General features: G+C 43.9%; 1 protein-coding gene across 1 annotated transcript in view; it reads left to right on the top strand.

Annotated features, from left to right (window-relative positions):
- LOC141273765 (protein ELYS-like) overlaps window positions 1-26,898 on the top strand; it is a 113,549-nt gene extending 86,651 nt beyond the window's left edge. Inside the window, exons 26-34 of the mRNA XM_073686103.1 lie at window positions 322-423; window positions 611-812; window positions 1,005-1,205; window positions 1,416-1,797; window positions 8,036-8,205; window positions 10,706-12,152; window positions 20,204-20,343; window positions 20,437-20,543; window positions 26,241-26,898. Coding sequence (XP_073542204.1) covers window positions 322-423; window positions 611-812; window positions 1,005-1,205; window positions 1,416-1,797; window positions 8,036-8,205; window positions 10,706-12,152; window positions 20,204-20,343; window positions 20,437-20,543; window positions 26,241-26,421 — 2,932 coding nt within the window. The 3' untranslated portion in view covers window positions 26,422-26,898. The remainder of the gene's footprint in view (window positions 1-321; window positions 424-610; window positions 813-1,004; window positions 1,206-1,415; window positions 1,798-8,035; window positions 8,206-10,705; window positions 12,153-20,203; window positions 20,344-20,436; window positions 20,544-26,240) is intronic.
- Window positions 26,899-27,192: the final 294 nt, after the last annotated feature.

Here is a 27,192-nt window from a genome sequence, read left to right as displayed (position 1 = left end):
AATGGAGAATATTTTCCTGGCATGTGTATGTGGATATGGATATGTGGAATGAGTTGTGTAGGGGAAGCAATGAAAAGATAGAATGCCAAGGTAAAATAAAGCCGAGAAAATACCAGAAGGTAAAAGAAAGGGAGTAGAAAAATAAGCGGAAATAATAATAAAATAGAAATAGAAAAAAAAGATTTTTTCCTTTTGTGCAGCACCATTCTGGGACCATTTAATAATGGGTTGTCCATTCATGAAAAAACTCTTTAATTACTTTTCCATTCCATAACCCTATTAGAGATGGAAATAGCTGAATGTGATTTTTCTGCTCTTCAGTTTGACAGATGAAAGCCCAAGTCCAGTTTCTCAAGATGCCAAAATGGAAATACATGATGCTTTTGTTGGTAAACCAATATTGAAAACTAGAAGAGACTCCAGGTTAGTGGTACATTTTTTTTCCATGCTGCTGCCTACTGTGCTTTTGGATTGGTTTGTACACACAGAAGGGCTCCCCGTCCGTAATCAGTTATGTCCTGTGTGGACCAACCTTGTTAATTGTTATAGCATTTTTTTATCATGTGTAATTGTGATGCCTTTTATAAACCTAGTTGTTTGTATGTTACAGGCTGTTGGACTCTCCCGTCCACCCTGTCCTGGCAGAACCCTCCTTTGGCACAGATTTTGCAAATGTCCGTTACAAAACACCTTGCAGATCTTTCCTGCTGACTTCCAGCCCTGTCCAATCAAGTCTTCTCAAATCTACACCGATAAAAAACCTTTCCAAAGCATCGGAGTTTAGCTTGCTGCAGACACCTCTGGTGGTAAAGGTAAGGGTTCAGCATCATACATTTTTACTTTGTTTAGCAAAGGATTGAGATGCATCGCACAATAGCTTTATGCTCTACTCCATTAATTACTCGGGCTTTGAGTCCTAACATTTGTTCTACGGTCTGTTCATTTGTTGATGCTGCTCATCAAATTTTATTGTAGTAACGTTTTTTTTGTGTGTTTCTCTCTAGAAGGCAAAAGCCTTGATGGCAAGCACAAGGGCTTCTGACTATATTGCACGCACTCGCCAATCTGTTCTGAGGTCCAGTACACACACAACTCCTTTGGCCTCTCCTTCAGTTTCCCCTGGAAGATCAATTGCACCTCCTTTACGGTCCAGACAACTAAAAATCTCTTTTATGGAGCAAATTAGCAAGAAATTTAGTAAAGGGGTAAGTCTCGCATTATGCATAGTGGTCTGATTTGATGTGGGCATGCTTAACGTAAGTATATTACACTGTTTTTAACATTTATGAATTGAGCACCTTTTTATGTCATGTTAAAAAAAAAAATTGTGTTCGTTAACACCTTAAATAGTTTTCCTCTAGTTCTTTTTTTGTCGCATCATTTTTTTTTAATACTAAGCAATATTTTACTAACAGATTTTGTCAACTGAGCAAGAAGAGCCCAGAATTTCTCCTGTTCTGAAGTCTGGTCGAGACACTATGTGGGCAGAAAGAGTGGCTATGCTTACCGAAAATGATGCCAATACAGACAATGATGAAATGGATGAATCTTCATCTGGAATTCAAGATGGAAGCCCAAGCAAAATGGAGGCTAGCAAAGACGCAAGCCATGTGTCTGCAAGGTCTAACCAGACAACACTAGAGTATCATGATGCTCCAACACCTGAGGACAAGGTGGTTTCAACAACTGTGAATTCTTCAGGTAGTGAACAGCAGCCACATGCTGAGCTGGACCGTGTGCTAGTAACTGGAGATGTCCACCACCCAATTGTGGAAGCCCTGGAGACACCAGAGAAAGGTATGTCACATCCATGATGTCCTGTGTGTGCTCATGTTTGATTGCAGGTAGAGCAGCGCATAAAATACTCACACACCATTGTATAGAGGCGGCAGAGATTGACATGTGGCTTTGGAGGAAATCTTTACCATAATTAGCAATGTAATTATATCTCCTCTGCCACATTTATGCCTATGAGGTTGTTCATATCAAGGTGTGAGACCCGCAGATAACTTGTGCATTATGGTCTGCGCTCAGACCAAGTTTCAAGAACCTCTGCATGAGCATTAAATAAGACTAAGAATTAATTTAGAGTCCCCCTCTTTTTTTTTTGTGCACAAAAAAAGCCAGACTATATCAGTTTGTTTCAATTCTCATCCATTTAGAGCACATGGATCCGAGGGTTCGCTTTTATTTTGTATGGATCCATTTAGGGGACGAATTTGATGTACAAATTAGATCAGAAGCAGACATGTTTCTATTCGTATATTTGTCTTCAATTTTTTTTTGCAGGCAATCGGTCCACAAAAAAATTGATGTCAGCATGCTCATCGACTACAATGGGTGTTATGCTTACTCACGGTCAGAGCGGCTGCATCACTAGATGAGGCGCGGCCTCGCTGCATACAAGTGTATGAAGCAAGGCTGCGCCCACTGGACAGCTGCGTCACTAGACGAGACGCGGCTTCGCTCCATACAAGTGTATGAAGCAAGGCTGCACCCACTGGACGGCTGCGTCACTAGACGAGGAGCGGCTTCGCTCCATACAAGTGTATGAAGCAAGGCTGCGCCCACTGGACAGCTGCGTCACTAGACGAGGCGCGGCTTCGCTCCATACAAGTGTATGAAGCAAGGCTGCACTCACTGGAAGACTGCGTCACTAGACGAGGCGCGGCTTCGCTCCATACAAGTGTATGAAGCAAGGCTGCACCCACTGGAAGACTGCGTCACTAGACGAGGCGCGGCTTCGCTCCATACAAGTGTATGAAGCAAGGCTGCACCCACTGGACAGCTGCGTCACTAGACGAGGCACAGCCTCACTCCATATAAGTGTATGAAACAAGGCTGCGCCCACTGAACGGCTGCGTCACTAGACGAGGCGCGGCCTCGCTCCATACAAGTGTATGAAGCAAGGCTGCGCCCACTGGACGGCTGCGTCACTAGACGAGGCGCGGCTTCGCTCCATACAAGTGTATGAAGCAAGGCTGCGCCCACTGGACAGCTGCGTCACTAGACGAGGCACAGCCTCACTCCATATAAGTGTATGAAGCAAGGCTGCGCCCACTGAACGGCTGCGTCACTAGACGAGGCACAGCCTCACTCCATATAAGTGTATGAAGCAAGGCTGCGCCCACTGGACGGCTGCGTCACTACACGAGGCGCAGCTTCGCTTCATACAAGTGTATGAAGCAAGGCTGCGTCCACTGGACAGCTGCGTCACTAGATGAGGCGCGGCCTCGCTGCATACAAGTGTATGAAGCAACGCTGCGCCCACTGGACTGCTGCGTCACGAGATGAGGCGCGGCCTCGCTCCATACAAGTGTATGAAGCAAGGCTGCGCCCACTGGACGGCTGCGTCACTACACGAGGCGCGGCCTCGCTCCATACAAGTGTATGAAGCAAGGCTGCGCCCACTGGACAGCTGCGTCACTACACGAGGCGCAGCTTCGCTCCATACAAGTGTATGAAGCAAGGCTGCGCTCACTGGACGGCTGCGTCACTAGATGTATGGAGCTGAATAAATATGGAGTATGGAGTAAGTATGGAGCTGAAGAATAAAGCTGCCTTATCAATTTTACCACACCCGGAGTAGAATAAAAAAAAATTAAAAAAAAAAAACAATTCCTGAATTGTTGGTTTTTGTTTATTCTGCCTCCCAAAAGCTGGAATAGAAAGCGATCAAAAAATGGCACGTGCCTGAAAATGGTACCAATAAAAAACGTCAACTCATCCCGCAAAAAGCAAGCAGTCACATGACTGCCGACCAAAATATGGAAAAATTATAGCTCTCAAAATATGGCGATGCAAAAACTAGATTTTACAAAATGTGTCTTTTAGTGTGTGACAGCTGTCAATCATAAAAACCCGATATGATTCTGGTATCTCTGTAGTCGCACCGACCCAAAGAATAAAGTCGTCTAATCACTTATACCGCACTAGGAACGGCGTGAAAAATAAACGCTGGAGTTGGGGTTGAGGTTAGGGTTGGTTTTTTTTTTTTTTCAAAAGAAAAAAAAAATGACGATATGGCAACTAGTGTTGAACGCAAGTGGTCGCTACTTGAGTTTGCATTGGGTGCTCGGGTATGCATTGAGTATCGCGGGTGCTCGAGTCTCCGCCCCACATACTTCGTGGCCAAAAAAACCTTGTGGGGATTGCCTGCCATGCACGAGCGATCCCAGCATGTTTTTTTGAGGGTGTCTAATAACCGTGAAACATGCGGGCAGGGACTCGAGCATTTCACTTGAGCACCCGTGATACATGGTGCATACCCGAGTACCCGATGCAAACTCAAGCAGCGAGCCCTTGCGCTCAAGACTAATGACAACTTATTCAATATGATGACCTAATGTCATCAAATTCTGTCTCGTACCTCTGGGTTCAAAATGTTCACTATACCCCTTGATAAAATCCTTGAGGAGTGTAGTTTCCCAAATGGTGTCACTTGTGGGGGTTTCCACTATTTAGGCACATCAGGGGCTCTCCAAACGCGACATGGGGTCCGCTCTCGATTCCAGCCGATTTTGCGTTCAAAAAGTCACACAGTGCTCCTTCCCTTCTGAACTCTGCCGTGCGCCCAAACACTGTATTTTCCCCACATATGGGGTATTGGTGTACTCAGGAGAAATTGCACAAAAGTTTTTGGGGTCCATTTTCTCCTCATACCCTTGTGAAAATAAAAAAATTGGGGCTAAAACATCCTTTTTGTGGAAAAAGTTTGATTTTTTTATTTTCATGGCTCCATGTTATAAACTTCTGTAAAGGACTTGGGGATTCAAGGTGCTCACCACACATCTAGATAAGTTCCCTGAGGGGTCTAGTTTCCAAAATGGTGTCACTTGTGGGGGGTTTCCACTATTTAGGCACATCAGGGGCACATCCGCTAATTATTCAAGCTAATTTTACAATCAAAAAGTCAAATGGCGCTCCTTCCCTTCCGAACCCTGCCGCGCGCCCAAACGGTGGTTTTCCCCCACATATGGGGTATCTGCTAACTCAGGAGAAATTGCACAACAAACTGCATAGTGCAATTTCTTCTGTTACCCTTATGAAAATGCAAAAATTGGGGCTGAAAAACATTTTTGTGGGAAAAATGTGAAAATTTTATTTTTACGGCTCAATGTTATAAACTTCTGTGAAGCACCTGGGGGTTCAAGGTGCTCACCACACATCTAGATAAGTTCCCTGAGGGGTCTAGTTTCCAAAATGGTGTCACTTGTGGGGGGTTTCCACTGTTTAGGCACATCAGGGGCTCTCCAAATGCAACATGGCATCCACTAATTATTCAAGCAAATTTTACATTCAAAAAGTCAAATGGCGCTCCTTCCCTTCCGAACCCTGCCGTGCGCCCAAACAGTGGTTTTCCCCCACATATGGGGTATCTGCTTACTCAGGAGAAACTGCACAACAAATTTTGGGGTCCATTTTTTCCTGTTACCCCTGCGAAAATAAAAAAAAATTGGGTCTAACCAATTTTTTTTTTTCAACCACATTCCAAAAATTCCTGTGAAGCACCTGAAGGGTTAATAAAGTTCTTGAATGTGGTTTTGAGCACCTTGAGGGGTGCAGTTTTTAGAATGGTGTCACTTTTGGGTATTTTCTGTCATAAAGACCCCTCAAAGTGACTTTAAATATGATGTGGTCCCTAAAAAAATGATTTTGTCAATTTTGTTGGAAAAATGAGAAATCGCTGGTCAACTTTTAACCCTTATAGCTCCCCAATAAAAAAAATTTTGGTTCCAAAATTGTGCTGATGTAAAGTAGACATGTGGGAAATGTTATTTATTAACTATTTTGTGTGACATATCGCTCTGATTTAAGGGCATAAAAATTCAAATTTTGAAAACTGCTAAATTTTCAAAATTTTTGCCAAATTTCCATTTTTTTTCACAAATAAACGCAAGTGATATCGAAGAATTTTTACCACTATCATGAAGTACAATATGTCACGAAAAAACAGTCTCAGAATCAGTGGGATCCGTTGAAGCGTTCCAGAGTAATTACCTCATAAAGTGACAGTGGTCAGAATTGTAAAAATTGGCCTGGTGATTAATGTGCAAACCACCTTGGGTTGTAAAGGGGTTAAAGCCCTATTCACACTTTGCAGAGGAATGGTGTTGATTTGAGGACAGTCTTTGAGTAATGAAATGCACAGCATGTCCATTTTGTTGCCGATACTAAGCAGATATGCTGGGTCCTCTGTAAAATCAGCCTGTCAATACAATGTGCAAAGTGTGGCTGTGCATGATAAGACCATGTCATTTCCCCTTACACTTGCCATTTCTTGAATGCATGTGATCATATGCGAGCTGACCCTCAAAGAACACTAAAGCAAACAATTAGGGATATCCTGAATGGCTCGTCTGTCATGGTTGCACTGTAAAGATGGTCGTTTTAGAAGATTGATCAGCAATTTGTATTTATAAAATATGATGCATTCTCTGCTGTTATCTGTGGCCTAGTGTCAGCATAAATTTATGCGATGCAGATCTGCCATCGAAACACTTTTCAACTACAGCCAGCACCCAACAACATCCCCTCAAAAAATCCAAAACTTACTTGCATTTTTCTTAAGATATCTGCATTCAATCTTCAGCTGTCATAAAAAGGCATCAAAATGGAGTTTAATCTTAATGGGCTTTTCCAGCCATCTAGAACCTGAAGCGTATGGCCTATTTTATCTACAACTATCTATGCAGTGCAAACTCGATTCAGGGTTTATGTTCTACAACAGTCTTCCCCAAACTGAAGTGCTCAAGGCCCACCAACAGGTCACGTTTTCAGGATTTCATTAGTATTGCTCAGGTGATAATTACATTACCTGCACAGGCAGTAATTCCATCACCTGTGTAAGGGTATTTGCGCACGATGCGGATTTGAAGCTGAAATTTCCTGAGCGTTTTTGTCTCTCCTTGGCAGATAAATCGCATGCGGATTTTACATGCAGATTTTACATGCGTTTTTTCCCCTCACCCATGACAGCACACCTTGAGAGGGATCCGCCCCACCAAGGACAGGAAACTGTCTGAAATAAAAGGGCGGTACCTCTCCATCGCTTCAGTTGGTCTCCTGTCCTTGAAGGGAACCTGTCTGTGGAAGAAAAGAATGCTGTACCTGGGTCTGTTCCAGTGTGAAAGAGCGGGCACCGGCCTGTGCATCGGGTTCCAGGCTCCAGAAGCGCCGTCCATGGTTCCCTGGGGCCGTGTCCGAGCGTGCGCAGGCGGTGAGCAGGGCTCCGGTTCCCCGCAGACCACTGCGCCTTGGACGGCGCTTCTGAAGCCTGGAACCCGGTGCACAGGCCGGTGCCCACTCTTTTACACCGGAACAGATCCAGGTACAGCATTCTTTTCTTCCACAGACTGGTTCCCATCAAGAACAGGAAACCAACTGAAGCGAGAGAGAGGTACCTCCCTTTTATTTCAGACCGTTTCCTGTCCTTGGTGGGGCGGAACCCTCTCAAGGTGTGCTGTCATGGGTTCAGGAAAAACCGGCTACCGATAAGTAACCTTGGTGTTTTACATGCGTTTTTTACAACGTTTTTGTACTTCAAAAGCTAGTCACATTCACCCAGTCTTAATTAGCATTTCTATTCATGTAAATTATGCGGCTGCTGTGAGCTGGTATTTTTAGCCTGGGAAGGTGCCTGGTCCCTGGCCATTAAATAACAGCTCACTGCTGGTTCATTAGCCGCTACGTCCCTCCGATCAGCACTCAGCAGCACTTTGAATGCAGCATATTTTTGTTGCGTCCAAAACGCTGTGTTCTAATACCGCATTTTTGTTGTCTGTACATGTGAAACCACCGCATATAATGACACTACAATCGGTCAAAATAATAGTAAGGAAATCCTGAAAACATGATCTGCTGGTGGGCCTTAAGGACTGGAGTTGGGGAACCCTGTTCTACCAGATTGGAAATGAAAATGGTAAAATGGACAGGGGTATCTGCACTTCTCAGTATTAACAGCTTGTATGTATTTGAATGGCGGCCCTTTTTTTGAAAAAAAAAAATAAAAATTATATATATTTCTTTTCTTCAGCTGTGATTAGTATTCATGATAGTGAAGAAATTGAGAGTACCCATTCTGAAAATCTTGGTCAAGAAAAGAAAGCGCATGAATCTGAGCTGCAAATTATGGAGGAGAATGTTCTAATTGTTAAGGAAATTCCTTCTATCGCACCCCTATTTTCTCACTTTGCGGAGATTCAGGTAATGATAATGGTTACCACAGTTTGCTTCTAAGCTTACTGTAGAAGTGTGAGAAAAAGTTAGGCTTCGATGCATTGTCTATCTTTTTTGTTGTTGTTTTTTTTTTATGTAAAATTTGTTTCTAACAGGGTTTTTTTGTTCATTTTTTATTAAACAAAACCATTTTACCTAGAGCTTTCCGTTTGTATTACAGCCAGGTATGTCATTCTTTTAAACACAATGGTGTTTGAGAGAACAATTAGTTTGAAGAGCCAGTCAGGGACCATAAGGAGAGACCTGACTAGTACGACGCCATGCCCCAGCCGACTTCTCCTTGCGCTGCTCTCGTCGATTGAACTTTCCCATCTGTGTGCCTTTCAATCAACTAAACCAGTAGGAGGAGAAGCCGGCTCTGAAATGTCAGAGCAGTTACTGGAAGAACATACCTGACTGCAATCATAGAGCCCGATTCACTGGTGACCGCTTCCCTTTAAACACTATAATATTTAAATAAAATCAAACCTTACCGCTGTGGTTTAACCTACAACGACCTTGTATTCATATAATGCTAGCTTTCTGGTGTGCAGTGCTGGTTGTCATAAGTGTATCTACAAGAGTTTCCATTATTATAGTGTTCTTATGTTGTATTGTGTTACTGATATTAGCTGCTATTTTCTGTTACCTAGCACCACACCTTTATTCCTTTACTCTGATTGCAGACCATTATTTTTTCTCTTGCTTGCCTCTGTTCTTCTGCTGCAGCCCCATTTGTTTGCAGATCTAATGACATAATTTTGATTGAATTGGCAACAGGACAGTTTTCACCCGTCAGTATGGGGACTGTCCAACTGGCCTCAGTAGTGTCATCCCGTGAAATCGTTATCGTAAGATTATTTTATCTGTACCTGGAGCTTTTGATTCTCCTTGGTGGCATCCAAATCTTCTATGTCTTCTGCTAAATTGCTTTGTTCTGATGTCCTAAGAGGACACAAAATAGTCTAAATGTCAAAATATTACTCTGCTGGCGCTGCTATGATGATTGTCAGCGTCTTTTTCATGCTTCTTTGACACTCTGCACTACATTCATCAGACAAATGAATGAGTAATGTTAACAGAGGTGCAAACAAAAAAATGCTTTGCAATCAGGGGACATAAAGGTATGGTTTTACTTTTTTTGTGGCCAAGACCAATATTCTGTTACGCCTCTGTATTGCATGAATAATTTCATATACTTGTTGACTTTGAATTATATTTCCACTTATAAGGAAGAGCAAGTAGTCATCTAGACCAGAGGTCCCCAACCGCCGGTCCGCGGACCAGGACCGGGCCGTTGGGGTTTTTCAGCCGGTCCGCGGGGAGAGGGGGCCCCTCCAGCCTCCAGCAGGGCCGCCATCAGGGCATGACTGCCCTGACTCCAGCATGCTAAGCGCCGGGTCCGGGACATCTTAGCGCTGCGCTGCTGCGGCAGCACCTTCATGATTCCCCTGACTTCCGGTCATGTGACGGCGCCGTCACATGGCCGGAAGTCAGGAGAACCTGGTGTCAGCGATTTGGACGAGCGCCAGGATTCTGCAGGGATCGCATGGGGGTAAGTATAACAAGTTTTATTTTTTTTTAAATACAATTAACTAGGAGTGGGGGGAATGGGCGATGCACATGGGGGGAGGGGAGAGATGAGAGATGCACATGGGGGAGGGGAGAGATGAGAGATCCACATGGGGGGGAGGGGAGAGATGAGAGATGCACATGGGGGGGAGGGGAGAGATGAGAGATCCACATGGGGGGGGAGGGGAGAGATGAGAGATGCACATGGGGGAGGGGAGAGATGAGAGATCCACATGGGGGGAGGGGAGAGATGAGAGATGCACATGGGGGGAGGGGAGAGATGAGAGATGCACATGGGAGGGAGGGGAGAGATGAGAGATGCACGGAGGGGGATGAGAGATGCACGGGGGTGAGCTGCACATGGGGGGGTGAGAGATGCACATGGGGGGGTTATGTTTACATAACTTTGTTGCCTTATGAAGGGCGGGGGGGGCCCCCAAAAATTTCTTGCACAGGGGCCCACTACAGTCTGTGTCCGCCCCTGGGATGAAGTAAATGCAGCTGAACAGCAGCTGTCAGGACAGCTGCCCTGTCCTGCTGCAGGGCGTGATGGGGCCTCAGTGATGCGGCTCCTGGCACAGCACATTATGTGGGGCTCCTGGCATAGCTCCTGGCGGGGACCTGGTCTACACTATATGATAAGTATGCACTAAACTCCAAATCCCTCCATTACCCCGCCCCCATATGACCAAAGCCCCGCCCACCCCACCCCCTCCTTGCTGGGCCATGGAAAAATGATCTTGCTTCAAGCCGGTCCCTGGTGCAAAAAAGGTTGGGGACCACTGATCTAGACAACCGGATGACACCAAGTTCCTCTCCTGCAGACAGCAAAGCAAAATGACTGCTAACTTGTCTTTTCTTTTACTTATCAACTGTCACTATGTGTTATAAACACTATAAGTTGTTTTTTTCTCAGGATTTGGATTACACCGTGAATATTAAAGACCCTGAACCAGAGGTGACATATCAACAAATAAGTTCAGCCGCTGAAGACCCTAATGGGGAGAATAATGCTGACCGTTATTATTGCAACAATTATGAATCTGCCTTAAAAACCTTAAAAGCACCGTCAATGGATCCATGTGATCTCAGTGATGAAAAGGTCAATTTGACAGCTACAGTTAGCAGTGATGAAACTTGTGATAATGCCTTGGCTCTTGGCACTGAGGAAGGGACTAAGGTTACTGAAACACTGCCTTTTATGCCTGAACCTATCAATGCAGCCATTGCAGAAAACGTGCTCGATGCTCTTAAAGAAAATAGGGATAAGGATTTTACGGAAGAAGTTAATAGTGATTCAGTTTCTGAAAATGAAACTGAAAGGAAACTCAGAAATGCACACGATATCGCTAGGACACCTGTAAACAAGGTTAAGCAAACAAACTCTAACACAGTTCTAAGGATAACACCCCCTGAAAAAGTAGATGAGCAGAAGCTTAATCTGGATGAATTTCAGACTTCTCCAACTGAAGGCAAATCTACTATACTAATAAAGCCTCCAACCCCTCGCAGAAGTATCAGGAGAACTACTAAGGTATCTGACAATACCAACAATACCCTTCCACTTCCTACAACCCCTAAAAGAGGCAGTAGAAAAACCAAGGATAATCCTGAAAACTTAAGTACAACATTATCAATCCAACAAGAGGACCAACCATCCATTACTACCACAAGAATTTCTAGAAGAACTAAAAATTCTGCTTCTGATCAAACTCAGTCCACAGAAAGGGAAACCACTGTTACTGAAGAAATTGTAACAAAGATGCCAGCCTCTCCTGCTAGAACCCGCAGAGGAAAAGCTGCAGCATTGGATAACCACATAAATACAGGAGATATTGTGGATGTAAAAACTGTAATGCCGACAACACCTACTAGAATTACTAGATCGTCCAAAGTACTACAAGAGAGGGAAAGTGAATCAAACATTGAGAATGTTGAGACTGAACCACTTGTTTCTACACGTACAAGGGGACTAAGGAACAAACAAGTTGTGAATGAGTTGGTCAAACACTTTGAGCTTGGTGCCTCACAGGCTTCCAACAAACCTGACTCCAGCCCTCCTCATTCTCCTAAAAGGCTACTCTTAAGATGGTCTAGAGTCAAATCAGAAAATCAGATTGATAAAAAAGATACAGATGACAATATTGTCACAGCACAAGAGGTGATCACAGTCAATTCTAGAAAAACTGCAAAAAAGTCTATTGGTAAAACAGATATAGAGGCTTCTGCTGATGTCGATGAAGAGCAGAAGAGAACAACCCGTTCAACAAGGACTAAAGCTAACATTGTTACAATGCCAGATGCCACTCCTGTTGAATTTGCATTCTCATCACTTACACCAAGACGTGGAAGAAAACCAAAAGGTTTGTTTAGACCTCCGTTTCCTGTTAAAATAATGGTTCCATGCTAAGAAACTTTAATGTTGACGCAACATGTGGATCATGGTACTACTGGGTAAAACTCTGATCCCCATAGAACCATCATGGTTTAGTAGACTCATACTATGTATAGGTGCTGAACCTGTGACATAGTCCCTAACGTGCAGGAGTATTTCAGCCATCTGATATTCTCCATGATATCCGGCTTCTAGACAAATACATTTTTTCTTTAAAATTCTTTTTATTAGGAAATTTTTACAGTATAGCGAACAAGGGGTCTGGAAAGGGATGAAGGGAAAGGAAAGGCAACCAAATAAAGGGAAAGAGAAAATGGGGTAGGGAGGAAGAGTAAAGAAAAAGAGAGGGGGAAAAAAAGGAAATGAGGAAGATCGTCTTAACATAATTGCACCACAGTGTTCACATAGCAAGTGCAAAAACAACATAGAATGAAGTATAGATTAAAAGAATTCTGGCAAAGTAATAAAACATCATATAAAGAGTCTTCTCTTGCTTGGAGGAAAAATTGCGTTCCAAAAGGACCATTTGGAAAATACATTGATTTTTAAAACCACTTATTTGTTTCATGAATCAAAAGTAAAAATGGAGATCAGAAACTTTTTGTAATATATCTTATTAGAGAAAAATGATTCTTTCTCCACTTATCAGCCACTTTGTTTCCCAGCACTGATGTATTCTCAATACTGATCTGTCTGTGGTGAGATAACAAATTACACTTGCTGTTATAAAAGGGCAGGCAAGGGAAACTGTAGGGAAATAAAAGCCGAAAAGCACATGGGAAATTGCTGCATCTTCTAGTTCAGAGGTAAAAACTGCTGAAAATGCCTGTGCAAGTCATAATGGCTAGAAATAGTGTTCCTAATGTACTGTACCCTCATCAGTTTGTTCTGAAAGGTCACCTGAAAATGCAGTGAAACCATTAGTGTTTCACTTCTTTCTTTTGGGTGTCTGAAACATGTATGGTTTACAAAGCATTGGATGTAAAGTTTACTGTTAATTTGTAGGGGAAAGCTTGTCTACTTGTATATATACTAAAGTATGGCCTGTTAAATTGTATCCTTCAGTTGAGGTTTTAAAACTGTGTATTTGCAGCTAATAGCAATTCCTAACTGTTACAGCAGTTCTGTGCATGTGGGAACTACCTGTAGTACAACACATGGGTGCAGAAATCCCACACATATATTGTTTCATAGACACGCTGCATTCATTTAATCATTTAAAGCTTTGCTAGAGGAACATTTGCGATATTGGTGGGCTCCTACTCTTCATCCATGGCTGTAGTTACGAAACGAGACACAAGATGCAACTTGACCACAGAAGATGTATTGCGTTTTAGAGTTGCTAGAGAAGTATAAGGCCTTAAAGGGAACCTGTCACCCCCCTGGGCGATATCAGACCTCTACTATGGGCATACAGGTTATAGAAAAGTGAATCTATAAATACCTGTATGGCCCATAGCAGAGGTCTGATTGCAGAGAAAAGCACTTTAATAAATTCTTTTTTCCACAGGCTTGGTGTCCGGGGGACACCAAGCAATCCCCGCCTATCTGCTTATTATTCCCCCAAATCCCCACCTCTCTGCTTAATTATCATATCCCCCCTCCCCTGCACGTCACAGGGCCCTGTGACAGACCCTGTGACGTGCACTGTGCTCCCTGACTTCCGGGCACGCGCAGAGGGCCGCTCACATAGAGCACTCTTTGCTTCATCCCGGCCCCATCTACCTGTGCTCTGCGCCGCAGGTTTATATTGCGCAGGTGCCGGAAAGTGACAGTGACCCCCGGCCCCTGCGCAATAGAACCCTGCAGCACAGTGCACGGAGAGTCGAGGCCGGGATGAAGCAAAGCGTGCTCTATGTGAGCGGCCCTCTGCGCGTGCCCGGAAGTCAGGGAGCACAGTGCACCACACAGAGTCCTGTGACGTGCAGGGGAGTGGGGGGATATGATAATTAAGCAGAGAGGCGGGGATTTTGGGGAATAATAAGCAGATCGGTGGGGATTGCTTGGCGTTCCCCAGACACCAAGCCTGTACAAAATAGAATTGATTAAAGTGGTTTCCTTTGCAATCAGACCTCTGCTATGGGCCATACAGGTATGCATAGATTTATTTTTCTATACCCTGTATGCCCATAGTTGAGGTCTGATATCGCCCAGGGGGTGACAGGTTCCCATCAGACCTCTACTATGGGCCATACAGGTAGTATAGAGTTACTTTTCTATACCCTGCATGCCCATAGTAGAGGTCTGATATCACCGGGGGGGGGGGGGGGGTGACAGATTCCCATCAGACCTCTACTATGGCCATACAGGTAGTATAGAGTTACTTTTCTATACCCTGCATGCCCATAGTAGAGGTCTGATATCACCGGGGGGGGACAGATTCCCATCAGACCTCTACTATGGCCATACAGGTAGTATAGAGTTACTTTTCTATAACCTGCATGCCCATAGTAGAGGTCTCATATCTCCCAGGGGGGACAGATTCCCATCAGACCTCTACTATGGCCATACAGGTAGTATAGAGTTACTTTTCTATCACCTGCATGCCCATAGTAGAGGTCTGATATCTCCCAGGGGGTGACAGATTCCCATCAGACCTCTACTATGGCCATACAGGTAGTATAGAGTTACTTTTCTATCACCTGCATGCCCATAGTAGAGGTCTGATATCACCGGGGGGGGGGGGTGACAGACTCCCATCAGACCTCTACTATGGGCCATACAGGTAGTATAGAGTTACTTTTCTATCACCTGCATGCCCATAGTAGAGGTCTGATATCACCGGGGGGGGGGGGGGGGGTGACAGACTCCCATCAGACCTCTGCTATGGGCCATACAGGTATGTATAGATTTATTTTTCTATACCCGGTATGCCCATAGTTGAGGGCTGATATCGCCCAGGGGGTGACAGGTTCCCTTTAAATGTCTGTTTTATTTCATCAGCATTTTGAATCTGACATTCCTCAGTTTTTGGTCATTATGTCCCTTTTTACAGTCAGTGTTTCAGCAGTAATTTTCTTGTATGCATTAAAAAAATCACAGCCTTTTCTACCTTCCAAATGTTAAAAACTGCATATTGATAGCATTTTCAGATCCATATATTTGTATTGATTGGATTTTATCCGTGATTTTAAACAAAATCAGACACACAAAAACGTGATCCTCACCATAGACTATTAGGCTATGTGCATATGTTGCCATTTTTGCTGCGTTTTTCAGTGCAGATTTGTCACAACCTGAAGGATTTCCTGAAGCCAGCAAAGTGAATGAGAATCCTGAAGTCTCATGCAGACATTGCTTATTTGTGACTTGCAGATTTGGTGCAGCTTTAAATCTGCAGCATGTCAATTATTTCAGTGTAAGGGTACGTGCGCACAATCAGTAATCGCTGCGGATTGGAAGCAGCGCACTAGCGCTGCGTGCAATCCGGAGTGGCCAGATGTTACAGTATAGTGGATGGGATTTCAAGATATCCCATTCCCACTATGCGTCTCTGTGCACCTGCGGATCACCCTCGGACATGCGGTGCGTCTTTCCAGACCACAGCATGTTAATTTCTCTTGCAGAGCAGGCTAGTCTCCGCAACAGAAATTAGATCACTACAATTTATTGATTGCGGTGAATCCGCATGGTTCAATTTACACATGCGGATTCACCTGCGTGCAGCGATTTGGACGCAGCATAAAGTATGCTGCTTTCAAAGTGTTGCCAGTCCCAACCGTGTGCACATACCCCTAGGCTGTGTGCACATGTTGCAGATTTAGTGCTTTTTTTTTGTTGCGGGTTTTTTTGTGCGCAAATTTGTGATAAAACCTGGTGCTAGCAAAGTGAATGAGAAACCTGAACTGTCATGCACATGTTGAGTATAGAAAATAATCTGCAGCATGTCAATTCTCTGTGCTTTTTTGCCTGCGTTTTTCAACCATTGAATGCACTGAAAAAACTAGGCAAAATCGCAACATTTTTGATGCTGCGTTTTCCTGCCAAGAGATACAGAATTTTCTGCACCAAATACCCTTAGGCTGTGTGCACACTGTTCGTTTTAGCAACATTTTTTCCGCTAAGAATTGGGCAAAAAACACTAGTCAGGATTTGCAATGCGTTTAGAACTGCTGCATGTCAACTTTGTGTGGTTTTGCCTAATTCCCTTTGCCCATGTCACTTGTAAACAATAATAAACCACTATATACTCACATATCTGCCATAATCCCGAGTGTCCCACGGCAATCAGATCATCCAGCAGCCAGCGATACACTGACAGGAGTGTGATCGCTCCCGGCAGTGTATAGCGCTGATCTGCCGGGAGAGAGGTCACCAGAGTTCAATCAGCTGATGAGCTCCAGTGACCTCACTTACTGCACCGTTGCTGTGTCAGAAAATTCTCATGCAGCAGTGGTGCCGTGAGGTCACCAGAGCTTATCAGCTGATTGAACTCTGGTGACTTCTCTCCCTGCAGCTCAGTGCTGTGCACTGTCACAGGAGCGATTTTATACTCCTGTGTCCATGTATAGCCTGCTGTGACTGCTCTAGAACTGACCCAAATCTTCGTGGGACACTGTGGATAATGTCATCATCTCGAACAGATGAGGGATATGGTTGTGGTTTTATTTTATTTTTTTCAGGTGACTGGCTTCAGCGGATTGGACGTTAGGTGAGTATTTTTATTTTCTGTTTCTTTTACAGATGACAATGGCTTCAGGGGATTAGGCGTTAGGTAAATATAACTGTTTATTTTTAAATAAATGATTAAAACCGTGTGGACTTTTATTTCAAATAAAGGATTTTTTTCAGTCCGTGTGTTTTTCAAAACCATACTATGTGGTTAGTAATGGGGGTGTCTTATAGACGCCCGGTATTACTAACCTGGGCTTCATGCCAGCTGCTAATGCAAGGCTGACATGAACCCCAACATTATTACCCCACTTGCCACCGCCACAGGGCAAGTGGGAAGAGCGGAGACTAAGCACCAGATTTGGCGCATCTTACGGATGCGCAATTTCTAGGGCCGCTGAGGGCTGATACTATTAGCCTCGGAGGGAGCCAGTATCCATGGCCCCTTCCTTGGCTATTAATATCTGCTCACAGCTGTCGGTTTAGCCTTTGCTGGTCAGATTTTATATGGGGACCCTATGTCAATTTTTTTCATTGGTCCCTCTTGTATCTAGCCAGTAAACACGAAGGTAACAGCTGTGGGCTGTTAATAGGCAGGGAACATTTTTGGCTAATTGCCCCTTCCCTGGCTAGTAATATCAGCCCCCAGGTTTCCCTCTGCTGGATATGAAAATGACGCGGGTGCCCACACCATTTATTTTACTTAATTCATTTTATTTCATAAGAAATCCCATGCCCACTGCTTGTTTTTGACGCTGTGTAAACTCACCCGCAGCATGTCAATTTGCAGATTTTGACCGATTGAAATGTCATTACATGCAGTGGATCCACATGTACTGACAAAACAAGTGCAGCATTAGAATGCAGCATTTTGGGCGTAGTCCAAGCGCGCTGCTGGTTCCTGATCGTGGGGACGTGCCCTAAAGGCTTAACCAAACAGCTGTGAGCTGTTAATAGCCAGGGGACATATTGGCCTAATAGCTCTTTCTAAGCTAAAAAATACCAGCCCTCCGCTGCCCCAGAAATGACACTTCATATTTAATGTTCCAATTCTGGCACTTAGCCCAGATTCTTCCTGATGCATCAGGGTAATGGGATTAGGTGTCGCTGACATAAAGCCCAAGGTTTAGTAATGAAGAGGTGTCAGCCAGACACCCTTATTACTAAACTTGTAAGTAAACCGTGAAATAAACACACACGCCAAGAATAAAACACTTTCTTTAACCCCTTCACGACATGCTCCGTACATGTACAGCGCATGTCGTGTCTCCCCTTTTGGTGCGGGCTCCGGTGCTGAGCCTGCACCTTTCCGGGCAAATGACCGCTGATCTGGACATGCCCCTAACAGCCGCAGGTGGAATCGCGATCTACCCGCAGCTGTTAACATGATAAATGCTGCTGTCAAATTCTGACAAAAGCATTTAACATGATCATGCCGGAAGCGTGTCACATGATCGGGGGTCTCCGATGGGTTGTCATGACAACCCGGAGTCTACAGGCGACCTCTGTGGTTGTCATAGCCAATCTGCTATAAGCGGCGGTCGGCGTTCACAGCCGATGAGCAGTTTTGTTACACATAGCGGGACTAATGCCCTGCTATGTGTAACACAGGTGATCGGAAGATGGAGACTATTGAAGCAAGTAAAAAGTAGAAAAAAAATGTTTTTAAAAGTTTAAATCACTCCCACCCCCACTTTTGCCCTATTCAAAATAAAACCATAAAAAAATCAAATATACACATATTTGGTATCCCGCTTTCAGAAGCGCCCGATCTATCAATATAAAAAAAGTGTTCATCAGATCGGTAAATGGCGTAACGAGAACAAAAATCCAAATGCCACAATGAAATTTTTTTTAGTCGCCGCAACATTGCAATAAAATGCAATAACAGGTTATCAAAAGATCGTATCTACACCAAAGTGGTATCAATAAAAACATCAGCTCGATGCACAAAAAATAAGCCCTCACCCGGCCCAGACCACGAAAAATAAAGTCTCGACTGGTCTCGGAAAATGGCGCCTTTTTTTTTTTTTTTTTTTTTTTTTTTATAACAAAGTTTGGATTTTTTTTTCCACTCAAATAAGAGAACATATACATATTTGGTATCTACGAACTCGTATTGACCTGTAGAATCATAATGGCAAGTGAGTTTTAGCTTTGAGTGAACATGGTAAAAAAAAAAGGCGGAGTTGCACTTTTTTGCAATTTCGCCGCACTTGGAATTTTTTTCCTGTTTTTCAGTACACAATATGGTAAAACCAATGGTGTCGTTCAAAAGTGCAACTCGTCTTGCAAAACACAAGCCCTCACATGGACATGTTGAAAAAAAATAAAAGTTATGGCTCATGGAATAAGGTGCGCAAAACCAGAGAAGGGTTAAAGCGATGTCCCACGTATCTTTTTTCAAATATCTTTAGCTCCAAAAGGCATTCCTTGCTGTAAAAAAAAGAGCATGCAAAAACCGTGCTTTTTTTCTGCCAAGAGATGCAGAAATATCTGCACCCAAATACTGAACGTGTGCACATACACTTATGGCTGCATGATCTATTTGTGATTATGGAGACCATGTTAAACAGATGTCTGAATGAGACTTTACTGGTTCATCTAAGGCACCAAGTTTTAGGTTTCGCATAGTTTTGTTTAAACATTATCTTACAGTTAGAATGATAAATGTTACATTTGTGTGCTGATTCCCAGTTACTCTGCATCATCACCCAGAGCCGCACTAACGGCTCAGCTAGTTCTGTGCTGTCATTTTTTCACTGAATTTTATGTACATGCATAAGAGACAAAAGGACAGTGAAAAAAGCGCACCAAAAAACAAGCAAAAAAGCAAGAAAATCCTGAACAAACCTCCTGGCAAGAGATCAGGTTTTGCTGCAGAAAAAAAAACCACGCAGCAAAAAACGCAATGTGTGAACATAGCCTCATCTAAATTGTGTGTAAAACTCCATGTTCACACTGGAGAAGCCGCCCCAGGAAGCTTTATGGAGCAGATTTGATGCCTCCGACACCTACTACATATCTGCTGCATGTGAGCAGAACTCTAGCTATATGAGTGCCGCTCATTTATGTAGAATGTAACTCTGGATCAATAATCGGGATAATTAAGTGGCATTTACAAACCAAACTTTTCTTATGTTATCAATAATGGGTGAACCTACACTTCTGGCTACATTAATTTGTGAAACCTGATGTGGAAGAAACCAGTTTGTTCCAATCTTGTGTCTTCAGGTCCAACAAATAAACTAGAAAAAAAGCCGCTGTGTTGCTGTTTTCATAAATTTCAATCTTTGTGCTCCATGGGCACATTTTTAGCTTTCCAGTACTTTAAAAAACATGGACATACTTGTAACAATAACTGAACAGCTATTTCTCACGTAATGAAATTGTTTGTTCCCTCTGCAGCTCAGCAAACAGCTCTCCTTATTTCTCCCACTAAGACGCCAGCACCAATAGCTTCAGAGTACCTGTTTTCTCCACCATCTCGAAGTACAAGGAGGACAACAAGGACAAAACTCTCTACCAGTGTAATGCTGGAAGAAAAGGTCGGATATCATTGTTTTATGTTGCTGGGCTTTCCTTTCCTTTTACATTGCAGAAAATCTTAAGCCCTAATTATGCGTTTCCCTAATTTTTAGGATGTAACTGTTAAGGAGTCGCATGAAATAGCTCATGTTCCTGACACACCAGAACTAAAGCGACCAAGAGGCAGACCTTCAAAATGCCGAGTAAAGGAAGACGACCAGTAAGTATTTGTTGTAGTGTTTTCCTTCCTTCTTAATTTCGGTAAAATCATCTAACCTGTTACATATATACACACTTTTGGGCCTGATTCATCAATGTGTAACCACCAGAATTCAGCCTTAAAATACCTTAGATGTTGCAGTTTTCACAGCAGTTTTGGCCGCTACACCAAATTACTTGGAACTGGGGCGAGACAGAATATTGCAACACCTGCTTGACAAATTTATTACAAATTGCTCATACCTTACAGCAGAAATGTTACTTCAGTTTGTCTGGATTCGCGATCTAATCCAATTGGAGTCATATTATTAAAATCTAACTATTATTAGTTCTATTAAGAAATAAGGTGATTCTGAATCACAAATATCTAGAAATGTTGGACCAAATGTAGTCTGTGAATGCTGTATTAAATATTAGTCTCAATTATGAAAGTCTTCTCCCATGAGCGACTAACATTAACTCCCTTTTTTAAAAGTTTGTTCCCATTAATAGTTAGTGGGTCCTATATTATTTGATTCTATACGTTATCTAATCAACCAGTCTCAGTTGTGAGACCATCTATTCCCATATCGCACTCTCATCAGTGGATCATTATTGGTTGGCTAGTAAATATGTAGCATTGAGAGTGATCCAGTTATGAACTCCCTGATCACTTCCTATGTAAGAACAGACTAGCACATTCAAACATTGGCACTGGAGATAAAGCCCTACGCTTTTCTTCAATGATTGATTACTGCTTTGAGTATATAAACAGTATAAAATGCGCAGTAATCCATGAGAACGTATTGGCATGATTGCTGGCTGGAGTAGCATATTTGGCAAGATGCATGTCCGTGATGAGGTGTACCGAATTCATAAGGGGTTTGCACATTTTAATTCTGCACACCCATCATTAAGACTGGTGTACAAAATTCCAGTTTTAATGAATCTGGCCCTTTATTCTGACAGGGTAAGTATGCTTAACAGCAGATGCTAAAATATATTTGTGCCACCTCCATGGGATGGCTTCAATAAGGCACATTGGTGATTGACAGCAGTCTTGCGTGTTAGTCTACTTTTCCACTCCTCATCTTTTTTTATAGTCAGTGGCTTTAGGAGCAATGTCCATTACCTTATACTGTTGGGCGCCGTCAGTGTTCATGTCTGGCATTTCAAACATCACCCTTCACCAAGTTATATAGAGAAGTCTATAGAAAGTTATAATAAAATTATTAAACTGATTATGGACTTAAAGCAACTAAACCACTGCTAAGAAAAAAGGACTATTAGGATATCACCTAGGGATCTGCTTTACCAGTAGAATCTGGCATTACTGATTGACGTCTATTTAATAGGAGCAAAATATCTAGGTGGTCTGACCTGATTGCTGAAAATTTACGGATTATAGAATAAAGGGGAAGAGGGAAAAAATACAAGGAATAGGTTTGCAGAAAATAAATGTTTCAATTTTGACAGTTTTTTATGAACACCTATTTATTAATTCCATTGAAGGGATTGTCTGGTTTAAAATGAAAAGTGTGCAGTCACTCTGTGCGACTGCAGACTTGTGAATCCTCCCAGTTCACGCACTGTGTGTTGTGAGGATTCGTCGTTTCCTGCCCCGGAAACGGCGGTAAGGTACTCTACATGCATTCTCCATGGCAAAACCCATCTAGTGGGCGCGACCTCGCTCAATACAGTTGTATTGAGCGAGGTCGCGCCCACTAGACTGGTTCAGCCTGGAAGCATGCATATTACATACCTGACCGCTGTTCCCGGAGCAGAGAACGGCGAATCTTCGCAGCACACAGTGCGTGCCCTGGGAGGATTCACAAGTCTGCAGTCTCAGTCATACCTGACCACTTCGGCACCCACCATCCGATTCACTTTTCTGCATCGCTGCGTGCTGTTTCTCCGGTCTCTTCACCATAGACCAGTAATTCCATACAAGACCTTATGACATGCAGTGACCTGCGGTCTGGATGTGTCATGAAGTCCTAATCCATAGTGAAAAGGCCTTAGAAGCAACGCGCAATGGCAAAAAGAGGAGGATCAGACAATAGCCGGAGAGGTCAGCTTTAATCATGTGTGTTTTTGTTTAACAGGCATACGTAATTAGGGGTCATACGTAAGTTGGATGTTTGGAAGTCGGGGACTTCCTCTATACTACTTAAACTTATTTTGTTGTTCAAAGTCTGGATATAGTATATCATTAATACTGTAATATATTCACTCATGCTTCTTATACAGATTTCTCCATATAATACACTGTATCAAAGTTCCTGAACATTTCAATTTGTAGGAAATAAAGTGCAACATTGTTCTCTATTGGGTGGCACTTCAATAACTGTCTCAATCATATTGCTATCCTTTAAAGGATCAATACACACTAGCTATTGAACCCATTCTACGCCCTGGTGGCGAGCATTTTTATTGGTATATGGTCTCCCATGCTGGTATGTCCTGCCCCCTCCTGTCCCCACCATCCTATCCTGGTATGCATGGCACTCCTCACCCCCAATCCTGGTATGCATGGCACCCCTCACCCCCCCAATCCTGGTATGCATGGCACCCCTCACTCCTATCCTGGTAAGTATGTATGGTACCCCTCACCCCCCCCCCCCCCCAATCTTTGTATGCATGGCACCCCTCATCCCCCAGTCCTGGTATGCATGGCACCTCTCATCCCCCAGTCCTGGTATGCATGGCACCCCTCATCCCCCAGTCCTGGTATGCATGGCACCCCTCATCCCCCAGTCCTGGTATGCATGACACCCCTCATCCCCCAGTCCTGGTATCCATGGCACCCCTCATCCCCCAGTCCTGGTATGCATGGCACCCCTCATCCCCCAGTCCTGGTATGCATGGCACCCCTCATCCCCCAGTCCTGGTATGCATGGCACCCCTCATCCCCCAGTCCTGGTATGCATGGCACCCCTCATCCCCCAGTCCTGGTATGCATGGCACCCCTCATCCCCCAGTCCTGGTATGCATGGCACCCCTCATCCCCCAGTCCTGGTATGCATGGCACCCCTCATCCCCCAATCCTGGTATGCATGGCACCCCTCATCCCCCAATCCTGGTATATATGTATGGTACCCCTCACCCCCCCAATCCTGGTATGCATGGTCCCCTCGCCCCCCCAATCCTGGTATGCATGGTCCCCTCGCCCCCCAATCCTGGTATGCATGGTCCCCTCGCCCCCCAATCCTGGTATGCATGGTCCCCTCGCCCCCCAGTCCTGGTATGCATGGCACCCCTCGCCCCCCAGTCCTGGTATGCATGGCACCCCTCATCCCCCAGTCCTGGTATGCATGGCACCCCTCATCCCCCAGTCCTGTTATGCATGGCACCCCTCGCCCCCCAGTCCCGTTATGCATGGCACCCCTCGCCCCCCAGTCCCGTTATGCATGGCACCCCTCACCCCCCCAATCCTGGTATGCATGGTCCCCTCGCCCCCAATCCTGGTATGCATGGTCCCCTCGCCCCCCAATCCTGGTATGCATGGTCCCCTCGCCCCCCAATCCTGGTATGCATGGTCCCCTCGCCCCCCAATCCTGGTATGCATGGTCCCCTCGCCCCCCAATCCTGGTATGCATGGTCCCCTCGCCCCCCAATCCTGGTATGCATGGTCCCCTCGCCCCCCAATCCTGGTATGCATGGTCCCCTCACCCCCCCCCAATCTTTGTATGCATGGTACCCCTCAGCCCCCCAATCTTTGTATGCGTTCTACCCCTCACCCCCCCCCCAATCTTTGTATGCATGGTACCCCTCACCCCCCCAATCTTTGTATGCATGGTACCCCTCACCCCCCCCCAATCTTTGTATTCGTGTTACCCCTCATCAGTTTCACGCTGTACGCATACAAAAAAGTAAACACTTATACTCGCCTTTCTTCCTTGTGCTCCAGCGCTGCTGTGTCCTGTTCTGCCGGAGGCCGGTGGAGGAGTGCGGCGCGTGCCCATACCGCGCTGTCCGGCGCCATTTTGCTGTAGACACACTGTAAATGTGTCTTCAGTAAAATGCCGCCGGATTGCTCTATGCGCATGTGCCGATTCCGATGCCTCACTCCTGCCCCGATCTCTGGGTCAAGAGAGGCGCCGCAGCAGCGCTCCTCCCGGTCAGGTAAATATGGCGCTGAAGATCGTGGTATGTGCTCAGTGTCTACGCATACCGTGATCTCCGGTGCCATACCCTCCTCTTACCTGTAACGGCTGGATGCGTTCTTCTGTCTGGAGCCAGACTGCACAGGCGTGTCGCGCTTGCACAGTCTATCGAGGCTTCAGACAGAGGGACACTTGTAGTGTTATATTATAGCTATCAAGTGATGCTTAAAATCGCTTGGAAAAGCGCATGTAAAAACGCTTAAACGCTTCTCCCTGGCAGAAAAAACGCATGTAAAATCTGTATGCCTTTTTCTGCCAGGGAGAGGAAAAAACGCTCAGGAAATTTCTGCTTAAAGTCTGCATCATGGGCACATACCCTTATAGTCCGAAAAATACCGTATTTTAATATTTTATTTAATTAACAAAATAACTTTCATTTTATTCACTTTCTTTACTACCAGACCCTTTTCTCCCCCTTTTTTTCTCATTTATTCTATATTTATTCTAAGTGGTATATGCTAATGTGAATAGTTTAATAACAAAGGTGGGATTTCTGCTCTGAGACTCTCACGGTATGCATACACTAACATTTTACAGTTTTGGGAACACTTATGTACTAAGTGAACTAACATCTGGATGTAAATTTGGTAGTTTGACGCAGTATTGAGAGATGGTGCTCACCAATATGACAAAGGGGATACGGGATTCGGAAAAAAAAAAAGTGCCTAACCACGGACAGGCAGGTAGTTGCGATGTACCTTTCTGTTGTGCCCAAAGCAGTCACAGGCTTCTACTGAGGTCACCGCAGCAGAGCAGCAGTTTCTCCTCCTGTTGACAGGACGGGACCACTGGTGTCATGCTGATTGACAGCTGGCGCTCTGCTGCCTATTTGGGGGAAGCCGGCCGTCAATCAGCATGACACCAGTGGTCCCGTCCTGTCAACAGGAGGAGAAACTGCTGCTCTGCTGACAGGGGGAAGCAGACTCTCCAGCAGGAGCGGTCAATGACCGGCGCCGGGTACAACAGGCAGGTAGTAGCCTGATTCAGCAACTTCATTCCTATTTTTAATGTCCCAGATATCCCCTTTAATGAACTTAATGAAATGGTTTGCTCTCTGTCCTCCACACTACTTTCTCCAAATGTATGAGCTATATGGACCTACTCTGCTGTCTTTACCAGAAACGTCAAAGGGCTCGTTTGATATGATTCTGTATATATTTGCATTTTAGACACATTGAACATAGTAAGTTTTGGCTAATAAGTTTTAGAAGGGGCACAGTAAAGGATATTCAGATGTGACTTTTTTCACATCTGTGGTGCAGTTTCCATAAGTAACTGCAACCACTACCCAGTGTCAGATTATTTATTTGACCTCAATAGCACCCCCCACTGGCCTTGTTGATTTCTAATGGGCACTGTTGTGGTGTTCCTCACTTTTGATAGTGCTGCATGCAGAGTTATTCGTCCTGTGTCTATGTGTCTGCTATGGCAATCCGTGATGCAGAGCCATACCTGTATACATAGAAAATGTAAACACATCGTTGTTCACTATAGGCATGTAATGTACTTACTACTCCTGTGCACTTCAACTTGTTACTTCTGGAATATTATAGGGCAGAAGATCACCCTCCTATAAAGATTCAGCTGCTGTCACCCCCAGAAAAGGCAACTGGTGATTCAGAAAGTACAAAGCCTTCATCTTTAAAATCTAAAGCTTCTGATCGAAAGCAGTCCAGGAAAACCAGGAGAAGGAAAATTATATCAAAACCAGTCAATCGCAGGAACATCAGATGATTGATGAACGTTGTTGATTTTAATGTGCTGTGTAAAATAAAATAAACTGTGTAAAGTATTAAAATCGGCTCACTGGGAAGAATAATTTATATAAATTATTGTAAATGGTCTTAAAAGCTTGAAGTTTAATATTTCATTAGAATTTTCTTCCCATTTTTTCTATTTTGTATCGTTTTGTAAAAAATTTATCTATAGCTTCTTAATATGTTAAATAAATGAGAGAATTAACAATATTTTACTTTTATTATAAAACTCAGTTTCATTTTCTTAACTTAATCATTGTTTTCCATAATGACTCTCTGAAATTTACTGCATCCTTGACCTTTTTAAGGCAAAGGCCATAAATCCACTTAATGTAAATGTTGCATTTTTTCTGATGTGTTATTTTGTGCACAGAAAGTCTGCTACATTTTAAAGGAACATTCACACGGTTTTTGAAAGTTGGTCCATTAAAAAAAACCTGCAATATCACTTAAATGCTTGAGACTCTTCCTATTCATTTCTATTGTAGAACCTGTTTACTGTTTCTATATGCAGTTTTTTTCCGCTTCAGGTTTTAAAAAATGTTTGGTGGAATAAAAGTGCATGACACTACTTTTGAAGTGGCTTCTGATGACATCCGATCCAAACTACTAGACACTGTGAATCAAATAGCTGCAACAAAGAAAAAGTTTTCAAAACACTTCAATAACTCTTCAAAAATACTTACAAAAATACTTACAAGATTGTCCCATAAACAAAGTGTATTTTAATCAATGTCTATTGGTATAA

The sequence above is a fragment of the Phyllobates terribilis genome, unplaced genomic scaffold (genome assembly GCF_046119375.1).
Source record: "Phyllobates terribilis strain yellow unplaced genomic scaffold, ASM4611937v1 Scaffold_5__5_contigs__length_657084704, whole genome shotgun sequence".
Lineage (NCBI taxonomy): Eukaryota > Metazoa > Chordata > Amphibia > Anura > Dendrobatidae > Phyllobates > Phyllobates terribilis.
This window is presented reverse-complemented; position numbering and strand designations above follow the sequence as displayed.